Below are 21,469 nucleotides of genomic sequence, written 5' to 3'. Positions count from 1 at the left end.
AATCCTTTTATTGCCTCACCTTGCTGGAAGCCATGAACAAGACACTTGTCTTCTCCTTTCTCCCTATCTGAAAAGGAAGGATAAAACACAGGCAGCTCAACCAATTTATGTAATTTCTATAACTTAATTAACTACTTAAGTAGCAACAACAGGTAAACTCTAAATCAACTTTAGTGTCATGAGAATCCTTACATACAGTTAAACCCTTTACCTATAGAGTTCATCGTTCTTTTTCTACCTTACAACTGCTTTCCAATACAGTGCATTTGTAAAGTCACCATAATCACTTGAATTTCTGGGATATAAAATGCTTGCCCATATGAGAATCCTCCAGATATGAGAATGCTCCTGCATATCCATTTCTAATCTCTAAGAATGCTACTTGTCTTTTTTAATATTAATAGAATTACCTGGGTTGATTTATCTTATATATGTGATTAGATATAATGAAAAATACCTCAGCCTCAAGTTTAAATCATTTTTATTTAAGCACTGATTTTACAAAATATGATAGTTCAAAAGGTGAACTAAATTTATAACTTAATTTGTTCGTGTAAATTTCAAAGTCCACTGCAGCTAGATGTGTATGTAAGATTCTACATGCATTTTAGAAGAAGTCACACAGAAGCAGCTGCTTTTTCAATAAACTTGGCCAGTTTCACATCTCTTTTGCTCAGTCCTCCACAGTCATGCGATGTGAGCGTTATCTGGACCTAAGAAAAAGAGAAACAGTTTTTAAAACCCTGAGCTGCAATTCATGGTACTCTCCTTTGGTGGTTCAGAAATCGATCTATTACTCAATATTTATCTTTGAGAATTGGGGAGATTAAATGATTTAGAAAATACTACATTATGAATAAGCAATGCATTTCCAAAACCCAGTAAACTCCAGGCCGAGCTCAGCAGCCACCCAGGGATAAAAAGGTTCTCTCATAAGACAGGCAAATGAGCTGCCAGAATCTCAAATCTTGACTCTTGGGGGAAAAAAGAGAGAGAGCGAGAGAGACTGAGGTTCCATTTTAATTCCCATTACTTTAATTACACTCTTTTCAGGCCACTGAGAAAAACTAAGCTATCAAATGTAATACCTTAGCAACCATGTTTTAAAAAAGCCCATTTCCAAATTAGAGAAGTTGGGGAGGGCAGTGGTGGAACAGACTGTTGCCTCTTGACAAACCAACTGATAAGCAAAAGCAAAATTATGGGTAAAGAGAGGCAACTAGGAAATAAAAGCTTATGCTGATACTTGCATCCTCTGAATTATTGCAATAAATCACAAAAATATGAAATTTTATTTTTTCAAAGAGAACTTTCAAGAGACAATAGAACCTGACAGAAATGTAGATGATAAGAAATTCCACATGGCATGACCATGAAGGTAAGGACACTTTTGGGACAAGCATGATTCTTCTCACTGTGCCCCCTGCTGTTAAGAAGGTCAGTTCCCACTGAGAATAGAGAATTGTACTTGAACAAATTGATTTCAATGAGATAAAAAACCCATATCTTTCTGATTTGCTACCATTTCTTTCAATAATTTACCTTAAGAGGGTTTAAAAAATGTTATCTACATGACTGATATTCAAGCTTAATTCAGGAGTCTAATTTGGCCTGTTTTTAATAGTTTCAGTAGAAGACAAGCATGAAAATAAGGAACTTAGTCATTGTTCTTTTGAGTAGATCTGAAATCAGTTACTAATTTGCAATAACACACTGGGATTCTGAGAGAAAAAATAAGAGAGTATTTTCCTAAGCACGATGACACTTTAGCTGCACAGGATGACAAGGAAGAAAGAAGTTTCTCAACTCCAAAATTAAGGTGATCCCAAAATAAGGCAATTCAGTTACCTTGTTGTACACATTGAACCATTCCGGGTGATGATTCATCTTCTCTGCTTGTAAGGCAACTCGGGACATAAAGCCAAAGGCCTGCATAAGATGAAGCAAAAGTGATGACTGCCATTGCCCATGCCCTGGGCCTGAGAGGGACCCCAGAGCAACCCGATAAAGACATGGTTAGGAAAGCCTAGAGAATCAATCATCAGTGCTCTCCACAGAGGTGGGGTAGCAGTGTAGCAGGACTGTGATCTGCTGCTGTATGGTGAAAAACACTCAGGCTCAAATAAACAAACCGGGAAATTGGTCTCACCCAGTGACCTGTCAGGACTGTTTAATTGTCCTCAGGACGAGACTCTATAAAACAGGGAATAATTTCCCTTTAACTCAGTGTCCTGGCTCTCACTACCTGGCCCCAAATCTTAGCAGTCACTTTTCCTGCAGCACTGCTCCTTTTGTTTTTAGTGACCGGGTTGCTAAGGTATTGACCACAAAGACTGTGGGGAAATGTGAGTATGTCTTAAGCAAAAGCTGTGGTAGAGGTGAACCACCATCCCATCCCCCAGGCAGGACAGAAGGGGATAAGAGACTATTTTCACTGACACCCAGAGTGGAACAGAAAAGAAGGGCTTGCTCACTTGGGATCTTCTCGCTATTGCCCAGCACTGCCATTTCAAGAGAAAACACTCTGCTTGGGGCAGACGGCTGCAGAGCCAGCCACAGGCCTGAGTGGGGACCTGCAGGGCACTGACTTCATACCACTGGGAAAGTGCAAACCTAATTTTGTTAAGCAGAAGGCAAAGTTGTCCTGAGAGGAAAGAAAAACAATTTTTTTTTTCTGCTTGTTTTCAAATTTTTATGAGGGTAATTGCAAACAATAGAAGAGTTTGTCTCTTTTGTGTCCAGAAGGCAGAAATACTTGGTAAGACTCTAAGGTAATGGCACATTAATTATAAAGTTACAGTGGCATTCACAGGGCAGTACCCATTACAGCCATACAAATATTTAACTTCTTTACCCCTATCCAGAAAAACCAATCCAATGTTTGTTGGGCTATGTTTTTGAATCACCAAATGACATAAGAGCACATTTCCAAGTTAACAGAAATATGGAAGATGTCATTTTCAAACAGTTCCGTCATTCATAATGGTTCTTATCTCACAATCAATTTCATTTAGGATAAAGATTTCCATTTTGACACTTAATGCCTGAAGGTTTTCCCTACTAGGAAAAGGAAGGAAGTTCAAGAAAAATCCACTTAACCATGCATGGAATTATCAGTGGGAAAACAATATTCACTTTCCCACCCCTTCTCATTTCAATCTGATTCTCCAGATTATGTGAGGGGAAGGTACAAGTTGAATGAGAAAGTTTGTTTTAACTATTCAAACAGAGTAAACTTGTACTAAACTATTATGAGAATGTTTACTCTGCTTGCTTCTAATGCCTTATTCTCATTTAGCTTTAGAAGATTTACAATCACATCACCACCCCTGAGAGACAGTAATACAGACATTGAAGACATGGATTTTTGAGCCAGGGAGCCAGGGATTCAAATCCCAATTCTATTACTCAACTGTCATGTGATTTAACTCTGAGCCTCAATTTTCTTATCAGTAAAATGGGGATAATAATAAAAAGCTCATGCAATTATTTTAATTTTTTAAAAAAGAGATGGGGATATAAAAGCACTCAGCACAGCACCTGGCACAGAGTAAGAGATTACTAACGGGCACACTGCTACCACTACAGCTTCTGGCCAAACTGCATACCACAAACCTTACAAAACAAAACAATAAGTAAAATGCCCTCCCACGGTCTTGAGAATCTAAGATTCTAGTTGCTGTCTCTAGGAAGAATGGCCCTCCTCTTTTCCCATGGGCCTTAAACAGAAACTGATACACTTATATCAGACAAATAATTCACTGTGGGATAACATTCTGAGGCACACTGATTGGGGAAAACAAGTGAATAACAAGAAATGAGGTGGCACAGTGGGTCACTGTCCAAGTTTTTAAGCCCTGTGGCCACAATTTCTTTGAACAAAGCCATCCAAAAGGGCCCAAAGTGATGCTTAGAATACTTCAACATTGCCCAAGAGCCAAATAGACTGAATGAGTGGATGATCTGAACATGGTCAGAAGTGATCCTCAAATCTTTGACCACCCAGCATGCTATCAGCATACTAGCAAAATCTATTCCATCAAAAATATGACTTATAAGAGAACAACCATATCATTAGAGGTACACTGATCAAAGAAAAAGCATCTACCCTATCTACATACAAATGCTTAAAAGAAAAAAAAGCATATCCAAAGATCCTCCAAATTTATATTTTCCTTGCTTTTACATATTTCTCTTCAACTGTGACCTAATATTTACATTCAATAAAACATCACAAAGCCTAATAAACTATTTACACAGGATTTATTCCTAATTCTTCCTCAGGAAAAGAATATTCAATCTGCTCTGGGAGCATAAAGATAATTCCATAATCTTTCTTTCTTATAACAGAACCAAATAATCCTCCAAATATTTATTTTTAAATCTACAAATTAAAAACATCTATAACAGTACACATTCAAATTAAAGTAAAAGAATTTCTGCAAGGAAGTTAGATGAGTATGCAAGGAGAGGGAAAAAGCAAAACCTCAAAGGGGAATTCTGATTTTCTGGAATATAATAAAGAAGGAATATGACTAAACAGCAAACTTGGCAAATCGTGAAAAGCATCTGTCCCTTCTTTCAAAGATTTATTTTTATAGCCCTAGCTACTTGTTACCAGGATGCCAGTTGGAATCTAAAGGCCTCGAGCTAGCTAAATGCACAGGCTTTCTAAAACCATTCCATCAAAGAAAGTTGCTAACAGCCCAAGGCAGAATAGACATCAGCAACTAATAAGAAGTTTAAAGAACAGGACTGAGAAAATGGACAAATGAAGTAGAAACCAACATGAGTTTATAAGAACCAGAAAACAGTAAGTACAGAAAATGAAGTACATTTAACTTATAGATAATTGTTGTTAATAAAAGAACAACTTTAAAAAAAAAAGAAAGGAAAAAAACCCTGGAGATTTAATTCAAGAAAAACGTCCAGAAAGAAAAGATTTAAATCTATAGACTAAGAATTCATCCATTTCCATACATTCTAGTAAAGATGAACTATGAAGATTTAAAAAATCCTTTTGGCATCTAGTCAAAAAGATCAATTCATCTATAATGATGAAAAGAATCGTACTGACTTTAAACTTCCACATATCAACATTCAACATACAAGCCAGAGGAGCAATGCCTGTAACGACTTTAAGAAATCAAAGTGTGAAGAATTTTATACCCAGCTAAACCATTGTTTGAAATTAATGCAGAGGACATATGTTTTTTAAATGCAGTAACTCAGGAAATAATTTCCATTCACGCTTCTTGAGGAAATTTTTTTTTTTTTTATAAATTTATTTATTTTAGTTGGGGGCTAATTACTTTACAATATTGTAATAGTTTTTGCCATACATTGACATGAATCAGCCATGGGGTTACATGTGTTCCCCTTCCTGGACCCCCCACCCACCTCCCTCCCCATCCCATCCTTCTGGATCATCCCATTGCCCCGGCCCTGAGCCCTTGTCTCATGCATCGAACATGGAATGGTGTTCTGTTTCACATATGATAATATACATGTTTCAATGCTATTCTCCCAGAACGTCCCACCCTCACCTTCTCCCTCAGAGTCCATAAAATTGTTCCATGCATCTGTGTCTCTTATTCTGTCTCGCATATAGGGTTATCGTTACCATCTTTCAAATTCCATATATATGCATTAGTATACTGTATTGTTGTTTTTCTTTCTGGCTTACTTCACTCTGTATAATGGGCTCCAGTTTCATCCATCTCAGTAGAACCGATTCAAATGTATTTTTTTTTAATGGCTGAGTAATATTCCATTGTGTATATGTACCACAGCTTCCTTATCCATTCGTCTGCTGATGGACATCTAGGTTGCTTCCATGTCCTGGCTATTGTAAACAGTGCTGTGATGAACATTGGGGTACACGCGTCTCTTTCAATTCTGGTTTCCTCAGTGTATATGCCCAGCAGTGGGATTGCTGGGTCATATGGCAGTTCTATTCCCAGTTTTTTAAGGAATCTCCACACTGTTCTCCATAGTGGCTGTACTAGTTTGCATTCCCACCAACAGTGTAAGAGGGTTCCCTTTTCTCCACACCCTCTCCAGCATTTATTGCTTGTAGACTTTTGGATAGCAGCCATTCTGACTGGTGTGAAATGATACCTCATTGTGGTTTTGATTTGCATTTCTCTAATAAGGAGTGATGTTGAGCATCTTTTCATGTGTTTGTTAGCCATCTGTATGTCTTCTTTGGAGAAATGTCTGTTTAGTTCTTTGGCCCATTTTTTGATTGGGTCGTTTATTTTTCGGAAATTCAGCTGCAGAAGTTGCTTGTATATTTTTGAGATTAATTGTTTGTCTGTTGCTTCATTTGCTATTATTTTCTCCCATTCTGAAGGCTGTCTTTTCACCTTGTTTATAGTTTCCTTTGTTGTGCAAAAGCTTTTAATTTTAATTAGGTCCCATTTGTTTATTTTTGCTTTTATTTCCAATATTCTGGGAGGTGGGTCATGGAGGATCCTGCTGTGATTTATGTCGGAGAGTGTTTTGCCTATGTTTTCCTCTAGGAGTTTTATTGTTTCTGGTCTTACGTTTAGATCTTTAATCCATTTTGAGTTTATTTTTGTGTACGGTGTTAGGAAGTGTTCTAGTTTCATTCTTTTACAAGTGGTTGACCAGTTTTCCCAGCACCACTTGTTAAAGAGATTGTCTTTTCTCCATTGTATATTCCTGCCTCCTTTGTCGAAGATAAGGTGCCCATATGTGCGTGGGTTTATCTCTGGGCTTTCTATTTTGTTCCATTGATCTATATTTCTATCTTTGTGCCAGTACCATACTGTCTTGATGACTGTGGCTTTGTAGTAGAGCCTGAAGTCAGGCAGGTTGATTCCTCCAGTTCCATTCTTCTTCCTCAAGATTGCTTTGGCTATTCGAGGTTTCTTATATTTCCATACAAATTGTGAGATGATTTGTTCTAGTTCTGTGAAAAATACCATTGGTAGCTTGATAGGGATTGCATTGAATCTATAGATTGCTTTGGGTAGTATACTCATTTTCACTATATTAATTCTTCCAATCCATGAACACGGTATATTTCTCCATCTGTTTGTGTCCTCTTTGATTTCTTTCATCAGTGTTTTATAGTTTTCTATATATAAGTCTTTTGTTTCTTTAGGTAGATATATTCCTAAGTATTTTATTCTTTTTGATGCAATGGTGAATGGTATTGTTTCCTTAATTTCTCTTTCTGTTTTCTCAATATTGGAGTATAGGAATGCAAGGGACTTCTGTGTGTTAATTTTATATCCTGCAACTTTACTATATTCATTGATCAACTCTAGTAATTTTCTAGTAGAGTCTTTAGGGTTTTCTATGTAGAGGATCATGTCATCTGCAAACAGTGAGAGTTTTACTTCTTCTTTTCCTATCTGTATTCCTTTTATTTCTTTTTCAGCTCTGATTGCTGTGGCCAAAACTTCCAAAACTATGTTGAATAGTAGTGGTGAAAGTGGGCATCCTTGCCTTGTTCCTGACTTTAGGGGAAATGCTTTCAATTTTTCACCATTGAGGATAATGTTTGCTGTGGGTTTGTCATATATAGCTTTTATTATGTTGAGATATGTTCCTTCTATTCCTGCTTTCTGGAGGGTTTTAATCATAAATGGATGCTGAATTTTGTCAAAGGCTTTTTCTGCATCTATTGAGATAACCATATGGTTTTTTTCTTTCAATTTGTTAATGTGGTGTATTACATTGATTGATTTGCGGATGTTAAAAAAACCTTGCATTCCTGGGATAAAGCCCCAAGTACTTGGTCATGATGTATGATCTTTTTAATATGATGTTGGATTCTGTTTGCTAGAATTTTATTAAGGATTTTTGCATCTATGTTCATCAGTGATATTGGCCTGTAGTTTTCCTTTTTTGTGACATCTTTGTCTGGTTTTGGAATTAGGGTGATGGTGGCCTCATAGAATGAGTTTGGAAGTTTACCATCTTCTGCAATTTTCTGGAAGAGTTTGAGTAGGATAGGTGTTAGCTCTTCTCTAAATTTTTGGTAGAATTCCGCTGTGAAGCCGTCTGGTCCTGGGCTTTTGTTTGCTGGAAGATTTCTGATTACAGTTTCGATTTCCGTGCTTGTGATGGGTCTGTTAAGATCTTCTATTTCTTCCTGGTTCAGTTTTGGAAAGTTATACTTTTCTAAGAATTTTTCCATTTCTTCCAAGTTGTCCATTTTATTGGCATATAGCTGTTGGTAGTAGTCTCTTATGATCCTTTGTATTTCTGTGGAGTCTGTTGTGATCTCTCCATTTTCATTTCTAATTTTGTTGATCTGATTCTTCTCCCTTTGTTTCTTGATGAGTCTGGCTAATGGCTTGTCAATTTTGTTTATCTTCTCGAAAAACCAGCTTTTAGTTTTGTTGATTTTTGCTATGGTCTCTTTTGTTTCTTTTGCATTTATTTCTGCCCTAATTTTTAAGATTTCTTTCCTTCTACTGACCCTGGGGTTTTTCATTTCTTCCTTCTCTAGTTGCTTTAGGTGTAGAGTTAGTTGATTTATTTGATTTTTTTCTTGTTTCTTGAGGTACGCCTGTATTGCTATGAACCTTCCCCTTAGTATTGCTTTTACAGTGTCCCATAGGTTTTGGGTTGTTGTGTTTTCATTTTCATTCGTTTCTATGCATAATTTGATTTCTTTTTTGATTTCTTCTGTGATTTGTTGGTTATTCAGAAGCGTGTTGTTTAGCCTCCATATGTTGGAACTTTTAATAGTTTTTTTCCTGTAATTGAGGTCTAATCTTACTGCATTGTGGTCAGAGAAGATGGCTGGGATGATTTCAATTTTTTTGAATTTACCAAGGCTAGATTTATGGCCCAGGATGTGATCTATCCTGGAGAAAGTTCCATGTGCACTTGAGAAAAAGGTAAAATTGATTGTTTTGGGGTGGAAACTCCTGTAAATATCAATTAAATCTAATTTGTCTATTGTATCATTTAAAGTTTGTGTTTCCTTGTTAATTTTCTGTTTAGTTGATCTATCCATATGCGTGAGTGGAGTATTAAAGTCTCCCACTATTATTGTGTTATTGTTAATTTCCCCTTTCATACTTGTTAGTATTTGCCTTATATATTGTGGTGCTCCTATGTTGGGTGCATACATATTTATGATTGTTACGTCTTCTTCTTGAATTGATCCTTTGATCTTTATGTAGTGTCCTTCTTTGTCCCTTTTCACATCCTTTATTTTAAAGTCTATTTTATCTGAAATGAGTATTGCGACTCCTGCTTTCTTTTGGTCTCCGTTTGCATGGAATATGTTTTTCCATCCTTTCACTTTCAGGCTGTGTGTGTCCCTAGTTTTGAGGTGGGTCTCTTGTAGACAGCATATGTAGGGGTCTTGTTTTTGTATCCATTCAGCAAGCCTTTGTCTTTTGGTTGGGGCATTCAACCCATTTACATTTAAGGTAATTATTGATAAGTATGATCCCGTTGCCATTTACTTTGTTGTTTTGAGTTCGTGTTGAAACATCCTTTCTGTGTTTCCTGTTTAGAGAAGATCCTTTAGCATTTGCTGGAGAGCTGGTTTGGTGGTGCTGAATTCCCTCAGCTCTTGCTTGTCTGTAAAGCTTTTGAATTCTCCTTCATATCTGAATGAGATCCTTGCTGGGTACAGTAATCTGGGTTGTAGATTATTCTCTTTCATTACTTTAAGTATGTCCTGCCATTCCCTTCTAGCCTGAAGGGTTTCTATTGAAAGATCAGCTGTTATCCTTATGGGGATCCCCTTGTGTGTTATTTGTTGTTTTTCCCTTGCTGCTTTTAATATTTGTTCTTTGTGTTTGATCTTTGTTAACTTGATTAATATGTGTCTTGGGGTGTTTCGCCTTGGGTTTATCCTGTTTGGAACTCTCTGGGTTTCTTGGACTTCTGTGACTATTTCTTTCCTCAATTTAGGGAAATTCTCAACTATTATCTCCTCGAGTATTTTTTCATGGCCTTTCCTTTTATCTTCTTCTTCTGGGACTCCTATGATTCGAATGTTGGGGCGTTTCATATTGTCCCAGAGGTCCCGGAGGTTTTCCTCATTTCTTTTGATTCTTTTTTCTTTTTTCCTCTCTGCTTCGTTTATTTCCATCATTCTATCTTCTACCTCACTTATCCTATCTTCTGCCTCCGTTATTCTACTGTTGGTTCCCTCCAGAGTGTCTTTTATCTCCTTTATTTCATTATTCATTCTATATTGACTCCTTTTTATTTCTTCTAAGTCCTTGATAAACATTTCTTGCATCTTCTCAATCTTTGTCTCCAGGCTATTTATCTGTAACTCCATTTTGCTTTCAAGATTTTGGATCATTTTTATTATCATTATTCTAAATTCTTTTTCAGATAGATTCCCTATCTCCTCCTCTTTTGTTTGGCTTTGTGGGCATTTCTCATTTTTCTTTACTTGCTGAGTATTTCTCTGCCTTTTCATCTTGTTTAGATTGCTGTGTTAGGCGTGGCCCTTCTGTATTCTGGTAGTATGAAGTTCCTCTTTGTTGTGGAGGTTCCTCACTGCGGTTGGGGTTGGACAGGTGGCTTGTCAAGGCTTCCTGGTTGGGGGAGCTTGTGTCGGTGTTCTGGTGGGTGGAGCTGGATTTCTGCTCTCTAGAGTGCAATGGAGTGACCAGTATTAATTTTTGAGATGTCTATGGATTTGGTGTGCCTCTGGGCAGCCTGTATATTGATGCTCAGGTCTATGTTCCTGCGTTGCTGGAGAATTTGCGTGGTATGTCTTGCTCTGGAACTTATTGTCTCTTGGGTGGAGCTTGGTTTCAGTGTATTTATGAAGGTTATTGGATGGTCTCTTATTAATTAATGTTTCCCCTGGCTTTCAGTCTTATTCTTGCAGTAGCCTCAAGACTTCTCCTTCCATACAGCCTCAATAATAAAACTTTTGGGTTAATGATGAAAAGATTCTCCACAGTGAGGGATACCCAGAAAGGTTCACTGAGTTACATGGAGAGATGAGGTGGGGGGGGTGGGTTGAGGTGACCAGGAGGGGAAGAGGGGAATTCAAATGTGGAGAGAGCAATCTAGCCAGTAAGCACTTCCCTCTGTGCTTTCCACAGTTTGGAACCCTCAGAGTGATTCACAGAGATACATAGAGAGGGGGGAGGAAGATAACAGAGGTGAGCATGAGTAGAAAGGGAGGAATCAAGAGGGGAGAGAGAGATCTGGGCAGTATCCTGTTCCTGAAGTGTTCTCCGGTACCCAGAACACCCTCAGAGATTCACAGAATTGGGTTGAGAAGAGAAGGAGGAGGGTGGGAGATAGAGGTTCCCTGAGGGAGAAGAAAGAGCATCAATAGGGGGAGAGAGTGATCAGGCCAGTGATCACACTCTTGAGTAAAAATGGGTCCTAAAGATTGGGTTCTTAAATGTACAAAGTTGATATCAAATATGTAAAACAAAGATTAAAAATCTAGAGTAGAGGTTAGACTCTTATAAAACTTACAATCTAAAAAAGAAAAAGAAAAAAAGGAAACAGTGTAAAAAGAAAAAAAAAACAGTAAAACAGTAAAAAAAGAAACAGTAAAAAAATGTAGAACAGGAAAAAAAAACATTAAAAAAAAGAAAACACAAAAGGTATAAGATATATGTATGTAGTTTGCTTCAAAAATAGGGTTTTTTTTTTTTTGCAAGTTAATAGTGGGTTATGAAAATGAAAGTTAAAGGTGTAATAGAGGACTTGAAGAAAAAGGAAAGAAGAGAAAAAAAAAATTTTTTTTAATTAAAAAAAAATTAAAAAAAAAATAATAATAGTAAAAAATATATATATCCCGGACTTTCTCTGGAGCTGTTGTGAGCAGTGTGGGATCTGCTCAGTTTTAGGTAGATCCTTATTCCTGCTTATACTTTTCAAGATCTATAGGTCCTTTTCAATGCAGTCGGTATTAACTACAGGGATCTTAATCTGTTGGCCTGTCCCTTCCAAAGCGCTTCCCTCTGTTTATTTGGCTTCTGTTTGGAGATCTCTTCAGTATCTAATTTCCGCCCTGCAACAAAGCGGTGGAGGTGATCTCTTTAGGTTCGCTTGTTCAATCGTGCTCTTTTGAAGATAATGCGCTGTTTTTGTGGAAGCCTGACGTCCTCAGCCAGCCTTCAGAAGTAGTTTTGTGAAGTTTGGTCAGCGTTCAGATGTTCTTTCGATAAATTTGTGGAGGAGAGAGTGGTCTCCCCGTCCTATTCCTCCGCCATCTTAGCCCATACTATCGAGGAAATTTTTATTAAAGGATGAAATATATGTCACTAAGAGATTAATGGAGAAACTATACCAAAAGTATTGGCAATGAGTAATAAATTCACTCATCTCTAGAAATACATTTAAAACAACTGTGGGGGTTATACTTACAAAATAAAATATAAATGTTATAAACTATTAAAAGAGTAAAAGGATTTCCCTGGTGGTCCAGTGGTTAAGAATCTGCCTTGCAATGCAGGGGACACTGATTCAATCCCTGGTCTGGGAACTAAGATCCCACATGCCATGCAGCAACTAAGCCCATATACCCTGGAGCCCATGCACCACAACCAGAGTACATGCACCACAACAAAAGACCCCGCATGCCACAACTAAGACCCAACATAGCCAAATAAATGAATATGTAAGAGAGTTGAAGGAAACAGAAATAGGGAAGGTAAATGAAAGTTTAAAACAATCCTTAAAAGCTGAAATATCAAATGTTAAAGATATATGTATATTTAAAGGTGTAAAACATAAGCACTAGAACTAAAAAATAATATGTACTAAAACTGTATGGTAAAGGGATGAGAATGGGGAAGTAACTATAATTACAAGAAAAATTTTAAAACATACAAAATTGATTTTTAAACAAAGTTGATACAAATAAACTTTAAAACATAAATAAGATAGTTCTTTGAGAGATAAAAATGATCAAAACTGACTCTAGAAGAGAAAAAAATTAAATAACTAAATAACTGTAAAAGAGAAATGTGTCTAAGAGTGACATGCAGAAGTAACACTTCCCAATCATTTCACAGAGGAATTCTACCAAACCTGTATGGAAGTTAACTCTAATACTGATTAAACTATTCCAGAACAAAGAAAAAGAAGGATATTTCCAAATTACTTCCCTAAACTATAATAACATTGTCTCCAAATTCTCACATAGATAGTATATAATAATGAAACTATAGATTTCATATTAAATTGAAATCCTAATAAATAAAACTTTGAGTACACTGGAACAAAACACCATGAGCAAACAGGATTTATTCTAAGAATGCAAGGACAGTTCAATACTGGGGACTTGTTAACATAATTTACCATATTAATAAATCAAAAGAGAAAAATTATATATGACTTGTATAAATTCTAAAAAGATATTTGATAAATTCAATATTTATTAGGCATGAAAGCTCTTAATGAAATAAAAATATATGGGCTCCTCCTTAAATGAGAGAATTAAATTCTCAGTTCAAAAGGCAACATCTTTCTTAACAAGGAAACACTGAAGAATTCCCATTGAAGTAAACAAGCCCCCACCCCCACAAAAGTCAACAGTCTTCTTATAAAAACAATGAATTAGAAAATACACTATAAGAAAAGTTCCCACCTAAAATGGCACCAAAAATTATCTAAGAGTAAAGCTTAATAAGAAATGTATAAATTCTACATGCAGAAGACTTTAAACCACTACTAAAAAACAGATAAAACTTACTACATTAAACGTTTTTCTGTATGACAATAAAAATCAACAAACAAATTAAAAGACAAACAACAAACTTTATTTGCAGTACACATTTCCTCAGCATGTAAAGAGATCTGACGAATAAGAAAAAGACCAAACATGCAAATTTTTTTTAATGGGTAAGGACATAATAGATAATAGAAAAGAAATCAAATAGTTTTTAAACATAAAAATTGCTTAATCTCATATATGGAAGTACAAATTAAAATTAAGTTATTTGTCAATTTTATCTCAACAAGTCAGGGTGTGGGGAACTAAGTTAAATCTATTGTTCGGTAAAGATCAAAACGTTTGATAATATTCTGTTAGTGAAGGTACAGGAGAAAAAGGCACTTTCATATATTTTTGGTGAAAATAAATTAATATAATAATCACTATGGAAGAGAACATGACAAGATCAAAATTAAAAATGCCTATGCCCTTAGGAAAATATGACTATGCCTTTCAACCAAGCAATTCCGCTTCTAGGAATTTTTCCTGCAGACATACCCATACATAAATGACAAGAATGGTCACTGCAGCACAGTCTTTAACAGCGACAGCCTTGAAAAAGCCAAATGTCCATCAATAAAGAACTGATTAAACTATATTTTATGGTACATTTATTCACTGGAATACTATGTAGCCATTAAGAAGAAGGAGAAAACTATCTTCTGACTAGAAATACCTCCAAGATATATTACTAAATAAGAAAAAAATGGATAATAATAGTCTATAAGTTGTATAAAAAGGAAAGAAAAGAAACCACATGAATTAATATCTCTGGAATGATATAAGGATCTGGTAACAGTGATGGGGGTTGGGGAGAGGGAGAACTGGATGGTTGAGAATCAGAAATAGGAAGAGGAAGAGGCTTACTATACTCTTTGGTACCTTTTAACTTTTGAACCAATATATACATGACCTATTTTTAAAGCTGGCTAGGGAAAAAATGAGAAAACCATGCAAATGAAGGTCTCACTGTAAAGGGAACTGGGATCCTGCAATGTATGTAACCTGGTTCATATTAAAATATTTTGGCTCACATTAACTTCTTAACATATGCCTACCTGTTTAGGTGGGTTTTTAGTGCCAATTTACAGCATAGTTTGTCTATGAGCCATATTCTGTTGAGCCACGGCCATTTCAAACAAACATATGTCCAACAAATAGCATATAATGGCTGATAATGGTTTCAGTCTTTCCTCTATTCCAAATTACAAACGTTTTATGAACAAGTCCATGAATGCATGATGAAGTATGACTTTTTAAGTCACTCTGCCATTTTAAGGAATGTAAGCCTTACAATCACAGTAAATCGGGCCAATGAGGTTTGTCATTTGGAAATCTCCAAACCATCAGCAATTAAAAGATTTTTCCATGAACCCCCAAATCAAGTATTCTTTGGGAACCTTAATTTTTCTTAAAGTTCCTTTTGTTTCAGTTTAATCCATGAAAATATGAAAGACTATCAGATGCACAAAACTGAAACAAAAACCCTGTACTGATCTGTGAAATGTTTAACAGCACCCTGAATTTAAAACACAGCTTCAGTCCAAATAACATGTATGACTTATTAAAGTTCTAAGACTTAACTTCTAGCACATATTTACAATATGAATCTGTCATTACTCAGAGCAATTCTCTTTGATATGTTCTTTAAGTCAGCTGCCTTTTATATTTTGATTATAGACTATTTTAATTACACCCTAAAAAAGAACACATCTCCCACTAAGAAAATGAGCACCAGCAACTCCAAAGTAATTTCCCCAGTACAATCTCCATTAAGCCTCTAAATACTTCCTTTACTAATTCAATGAATTAGAACTCTATTGTTTATGAATCACCTTCATGTTTGTAGGCCTATAACCCTTTTTTTTATAAAATACAATTGCTATGGAAGGAAACGATATTTATGTCTGATTAGAAATGAAAACACTATTACATAAATCAGTTTGGGCATTTCTTCACGTCTTGAAACATGATCGGCAATTTAGTCTAATTGGTGATCAAGGAAACTATCTTGTGATCAATTAAAGTAATTACCAGATTCCGGCAACACAACCTACCTTAATTTCAGCTAGAGTCTGCACTTCTTCAACTTTAATTAAAAATAATGAAAATTATTAAGCAAAATGCAGAGCAAGATCATTGCCAAGCACGCACATGTCACAGGACAGGACCTTCTCTCGGTGTTGATGACTGATCAATCACGTAAACATTGCTTGGTACACCAAGGAAAGGCATTCTTTGCCCTAGAATATGACTTCGTGTCTCACAATGACTTTCTCTGAAAAACATGGTGAACTATTCTAGTTGCTGCAAAGAGAACATCAGATCTTAATCTGCAGGCAACAGAAGAATATTCTCAATTAACAACACAAGAAATGTGCGGAACAGGTCTAACCAAAGATGTATTTGATCATGTTTTTTTTCTCCAAACTGTCACTGGTATATTGACACAGTGGTCAACTGCAGAGACTTCAGGGTCAGAGACCTAGGTTCAAGTCTACCTCTTTTGTTCACTAGCTATTTGACCTCAGAGAAATTACTTAACATGTGAAATGAGCCTCAGTTTCCCCATATGTAAAAAGGCGATAACTCATGTAGCAGACTTTACAGTATGACAGGAATTCTATTAGGCACCCAGTTAACACTACTATTAATTATCATCACCACCAACACGTCAACATTATTGTGTCTACACTCTGGAAGGGAAGAATTTCTTTTCAAACTCAGTACAAGAACAATAGAAAGGCCAAAGAAAGTCATCTTTGCAAGGCTGAGAAAACCAGCAACGTATTTAAAACTGTTTCTCTATGTGGGTACCCTCGAAAGAAGATTTCCAGTGGAACTGGCAATCTGTCAGTAAGCATCTTAGCCAAGCAGGTGACTCACACCTCCCTGAGAAGCCAAATGAAAGGCCTTACCTGAGGACCATCCCCTAGGCAGTCCAGCGTGTGTGTGTCTGGGGCAGACAACCCCCACCAATACAGGGCCTCCAGTCTACCTGTCTTTTACATGAGCCACTGCAGAGCCCAACATTTCCAATAACCCAGGCCAAGAATATCCAACTCCGAAATTAGACTGGCTTCCCCAGGCTCTTAAGACAATGTTCACAAACTACTGAATGAGCAGACACTCTGCTGTGCCCTAGGCTGAATTAGCGCCCTTTCAGCTGTTGGTAAGAAGTACACCGCCTGTGAGACAGCACATACTTCTAAATATTACCTTCGAAAGCTGTACTCACAGAATCATAATATTTTTAGAGCCTTAAAAATAAGTTCCTCAGTCACCTTTTTTTTTTTTTTTGGCAATAATCATAATATCCTAAACAGCCATTTGGAAAAAATAAGGCAGCTCTTTTAGCTAATTACACAGTACCACCTTCAATACATACCGTTAAATGAAAACACAAGGTGCAAAACTGTTTTCTTTGCAGAATTAGGATTTATAATTACATTAGAAAACTCCTGATTTCCCAGGCTAGGGAGATGACTGTTTGACAAAAGTGTACTAGCGTGAATCCACTCTTCTCAAGGCAGCAGAGATAAGCAACACAAACACCTGTACACACAATTTTACCTTAGAGCCCTTCATTTCTGTTTTATTTTCAGTGAACATTCTCTGACTACAATAGTTAGGCTTCACACAGCTCTCTGTGCCCAAAAGACATTCTGACCAAGACGATCACTCACTGAGAACACCTTTTCCCTGAAAAGACACCATTCATTTCCAAATTCCTCTGCACGTATATTTAAAGTATATGTTCCCATGTCATCAGTAGCTACTACTGGGCAGACCAACAGCTCAGTCTGATTAGTTCCCTCTAGAATTTCTCACAGTCCTTTAGTTTTGCTCTCCTGGAATCAGCACTTTTCACGTTTTCTATCCACCCTTTCCCCCTAAAGCAGACAGAAACAATGGTTTCAAAATCACCCGAGAAGCCATTTACACCAAGCTCACCAATGTCAAAACAGCTTCTGATGCCTTGCTGTTCACTGCTGCTATTCATTATTGCCAATCAGTTGCCTCACAAAAGTTCTTTTGGAGGTTTTCTTCCCTAATCTGCTGATAATCCATATTTGTTAGCTTTCAGGAGTCTTACAAAGGGCGAGTATGGCAAGGACTACCCAAGTTTTTTATTTTGTTTTAGCAACCCTTTAAGAATTACAATTTACACTCCTTTATACTATGATCATCATAAAATTTATAAAAATTCAAATTTATATAGAAAAAAATATCCCTAGGCTTCAATGTCATGCATCCAAACCATATACAGAGTATCTGGCCAAATACATTTTTTAAATGGAATAATATGCAAAATAGCAATCTATTCCCTATCTTTTCTCCTTTATAATCAACTGTTTCCTTTTAATAGATGCAACTAGTACTTACACGATATAATTCCAGTTTATATCTGATGGGAAACTGCCTTGCCTTATTTCATATATATATATATATATATATATATATATGTGTGTGTATATATATATATATATGTATGTATGTATACATATATATATGCACCTAATTTTAAAAAGAGAAAGAGAGAAAAGGCAAAAAGGTTTCTTTCTGCCCAAACTGGATGTGTTAAATTAATCTGAAAGTCAAGATCCAGTAACAATAACCAAAAGGGTGGAGTAAGAAAATAAGAGCTCAGGGCAAAAAGAACACCAGATCCCCCACCATCTGGGCGTGGGGGCACTCAAAAAGTATTTAAAAGAAACAAAGTAGTATCTAATTTGGCTTAATGGTACAGTAAATACATTTTCTACAAGCAGTATACATTTTGTAAAACAGTCTCATTCCACTTTACATCACAAAATATCCGATGGTATAAAAAGGTCTGTACAACATCAGTGAATTCATACTTATCCTTTCTTTCACTATTTTTAAACAGAATCAAGTCTCCTTGTAAGAGTTTTTAAGTACCGTTTCAGCAACACTTGCCAATATTTTCTGTAGGAAAAATATATCACCCAACTATTCAAGCCCTATCAGACATCCTGATCATTCCACAGAGGACATCCAGTGATAGACGGCTACAATGAATCACTCGTAGAAAACAGCCTGCTAGACCCACGTCTCAGAAAACGATGCCAATCCTGAAGAAGCCCGGTGCAGAAAGAGACCATCCCATAAGTCGTCTGTATTTATTTGTTTCAAAGTGCATGCACAGGTTATGAACTTGGAAAGGTCCATGAACTTGTCAGTCTTCAAACACTGAGCTGAAGCAAACCACAAGTATATTCTGAGTTTATCCTCAATCTGTTATGATGAGGTTTAAGGAGAGCTCTATTCCTACCCTTATTGATGAATCTAGGGACTTTCTTGGTTTTATGTTCTAAACAGTATTACTAAAGAATTAAAAGAAAAATATCAAGGTCTGAGGCACAAAGAGTAGAAAAAACTTAGCACTTACCCTATTTTTGGTATCAAAAGATCACAAGGTCTGTTGGGGAGCGGGGTGGGGGGGGCAGGTGTCATCATATTCCAGAAAGTTCTACCCCAGCTACGTCTCACCCCATGGCCTTGAGCAGACCCTGACTCTGTCTCGCCTCTCCCAGGCTCTGTAAACCAGAGGCCCTACTACTTCTTAAGCTCACTCTAAGCGTAAGGAGGTCTGATAAGAACATGTAGAAAATGTGCTACTGTGGGACACTGAAAAAGCTCCAATTTGCTTAAATCCCGCACCAAGTAATTTCATGCCATTTTTTTTAATCTAGAAAATCTGTTCTGTGTAGCCAAATAAATTTAGATGCATCCCGAATACAAATGAAAAACCGTCTCTGTGTTTAAAATTCACAAATAAGGCGAATAACTCAGAAAACAGTAATGAAGAGAATTATTTAAAAGAATAAATGCTTACTTAAGTCAATTCTTTTTGTAATATTCTTAAATAAATTACCTTAACTTTAGCTGTTGATCAAGTAGGGTTTTGGTGTTTGGGTTTTTTTTTTTTTAATTTTATTTTTTTTTACTAATTCACAAAGTCCTGAAAGGAAAATTTTTAAAAAGGTTTGTTTTCCTGGATGTATGTAAATGGGAAAGTTTTTCTCCACCTTAGAGCAGGGTCCCATACAGTTCCACCCCAGAGCAGCTGCCTTCTCTGTGCAGGTGAGGGCTGGCAGGCAGGCAGCACACGGCAAAGCTTCATCTCTGTACCAAGACCTGTGCTCACGATCCCACTCACAATCGTATCAGAGGAAAGGACCACAGACTGGCTTTAAGACATGAGGACAAAGAAAGCATACGGATTCTGATGGAGTGAGAGCGCTTTGCCATTCGATGCAACTGCTGAAAAGAAATTCTTCCCTTTTGTTTTTAAAAGTTTATTATTTCATACCTTATGCAAATCATACTTTATATATTAGGCAATAATATTTAAGAAATACTCAAGTCAAATTAAAGGCTTCAATAGCCTTGCCAAAAAGCACTGTGATTTTCCTATAAAAAAATTATTCCAATTTGTTGATCTTACATAGGATGAAACATACTGTAACAATCTTCATAATTTATGTCCTGTTGGGACACAATGATTTAAAGTAACATAATACAGAGCCGCATCATGGCTAATCTAAACCACCTGACCAGATAAACACCAGCTTCCCTTCTCTCTTCAGCAAGGGCATTTCTGTTTATTGTCATATCATTTCCTCATTCTAAGAACATGCAGAATAAATGCAGCCAACCTGCGTTTCAGTGGAAGGCTGAGCTGGCCTTTCCCATGTCAGGAGGTTTGTGCGCACACAGGTACCAGTACAATGTCAAGGGCTTACAAGACACAAAACAATCCAAGAATTCCACCCTCAAAATCATTTACAGCGAAGCAAATATGGATTCATCCAGTACAATGTGGACCAGGTGTGGTGTTATAAACCACAATCTTTGGGGTTTTTTTTTTCCAGTATATAATGTCACTGAAGAGGTAATTCTTTAAAACAAATTATGCGGCTTACTATGAGCCAACTTTTTATAATGCTTCAATCATGCCTCTTGCCATGCTCACAGGCACTCATGATCTGATTAACCAAAGTGAAATGCCCGCATTAACCAACGTCTTTTGGGGGTGAGGAATCTTGGTAGAGGAGAAAGACAAAGAGCTCATACGGCACTAACCACAGCCATTTCTGGTACACAACTACACAGGCAGATTTCAAATAGCAAGGTTTCTCCAGGGTCCCAATCCCTTCACCCTCCTCCCATATGCAAACCTTACTGGGCAGAGGGAGGTTTTCAGGGGGACTTCAAGGAAGGATTTAAATTTCAGTCATGAAAGAAAAAGTGCAGGAACACATGTGCATTCGGCAGATAACAATTCACTGAAAATATTTTAAATCAAAACAAAACGCCTGTCTGACCAAATTTTTATAAACTTGGTTAGGAAAGAGGAAAACAAACAATTGTTTAAGGGTGGTTTCAAATATTGCTTTCTGCTATTACTGAGAATTTTCAAAGCTTTCCATGCTCCATTGGAAACAGCTCTGCTTCACAAACTGTTCTGCTCGGTCCTGCCAAAGAAATGGTCTGATACACTTTATTACAAGCTGATCAATTTGCTTACCCAGGCAAATATATATAATTATCTTTGCCCATGAAGACCAGAGTAAAATAGGATTCTTCCACTGAAAGCAATGAGATTACTTAAACATAGCTGGATGAGACAGCACTAGCAGATACTCAGCATCTGTATCCCAACCCCAGCTCCACTGAAGTCCACACTACATCCTAGTTTAAGTCCATCCATCCCCGAATGTGCAGAAGCTAACCGACCTG

General features: G+C 36.7%; 1 protein-coding gene and 1 long non-coding RNA gene across 4 annotated transcripts in view; one reads left to right on the top strand and one right to left on the bottom strand.

Annotated features, from left to right (window-relative positions):
- Positions 1-13: 13 nt before the first annotated feature.
- On the top strand, positions 14-19,476 carry LOC145510750 (uncharacterized). Its single transcript, XR_014057268.1, has 3 exons — positions 14-152; positions 1,306-1,378; positions 18,659-19,476. It is a non-coding gene; the product is annotated as an uncharacterized LOC145510750 (long non-coding RNA).
- Positions 465-21,469, bottom strand: part of PCBD2 (pterin-4 alpha-carbinolamine dehydratase 2) — a 50,127-nt gene continuing 29,122 nt past the window's right edge. For all 3 annotated transcript variants that reach the window (XM_081502942.1, XM_081502943.1, XM_081502944.1), the window contains exons 3-4: positions 1,849-1,929; positions 465-713 (exon numbers count right to left, since the gene is read on the bottom strand). In XM_081502942.1, the coding sequence (XP_081359068.1) occupies positions 618-713; positions 1,849-1,929 (177 nt within the window). In that variant the 3' untranslated portion in view covers positions 465-617. The remainder of the gene's footprint in view (positions 714-1,848; positions 1,930-21,469) is intronic.

Source organism: Giraffa tippelskirchi, chromosome 6 (genome assembly GCF_054371585.1).
Source record: "Giraffa tippelskirchi isolate mGirTip1 chromosome 6, T2T-mGirTip1v1.2.pri, whole genome shotgun sequence".
Lineage (NCBI taxonomy): Eukaryota > Metazoa > Chordata > Mammalia > Artiodactyla > Giraffidae > Giraffa > Giraffa tippelskirchi.
The sequence above is the reverse complement of the archived record's forward strand: the minus strand, read 5'-3'. Positions and strand labels throughout refer to the sequence as shown.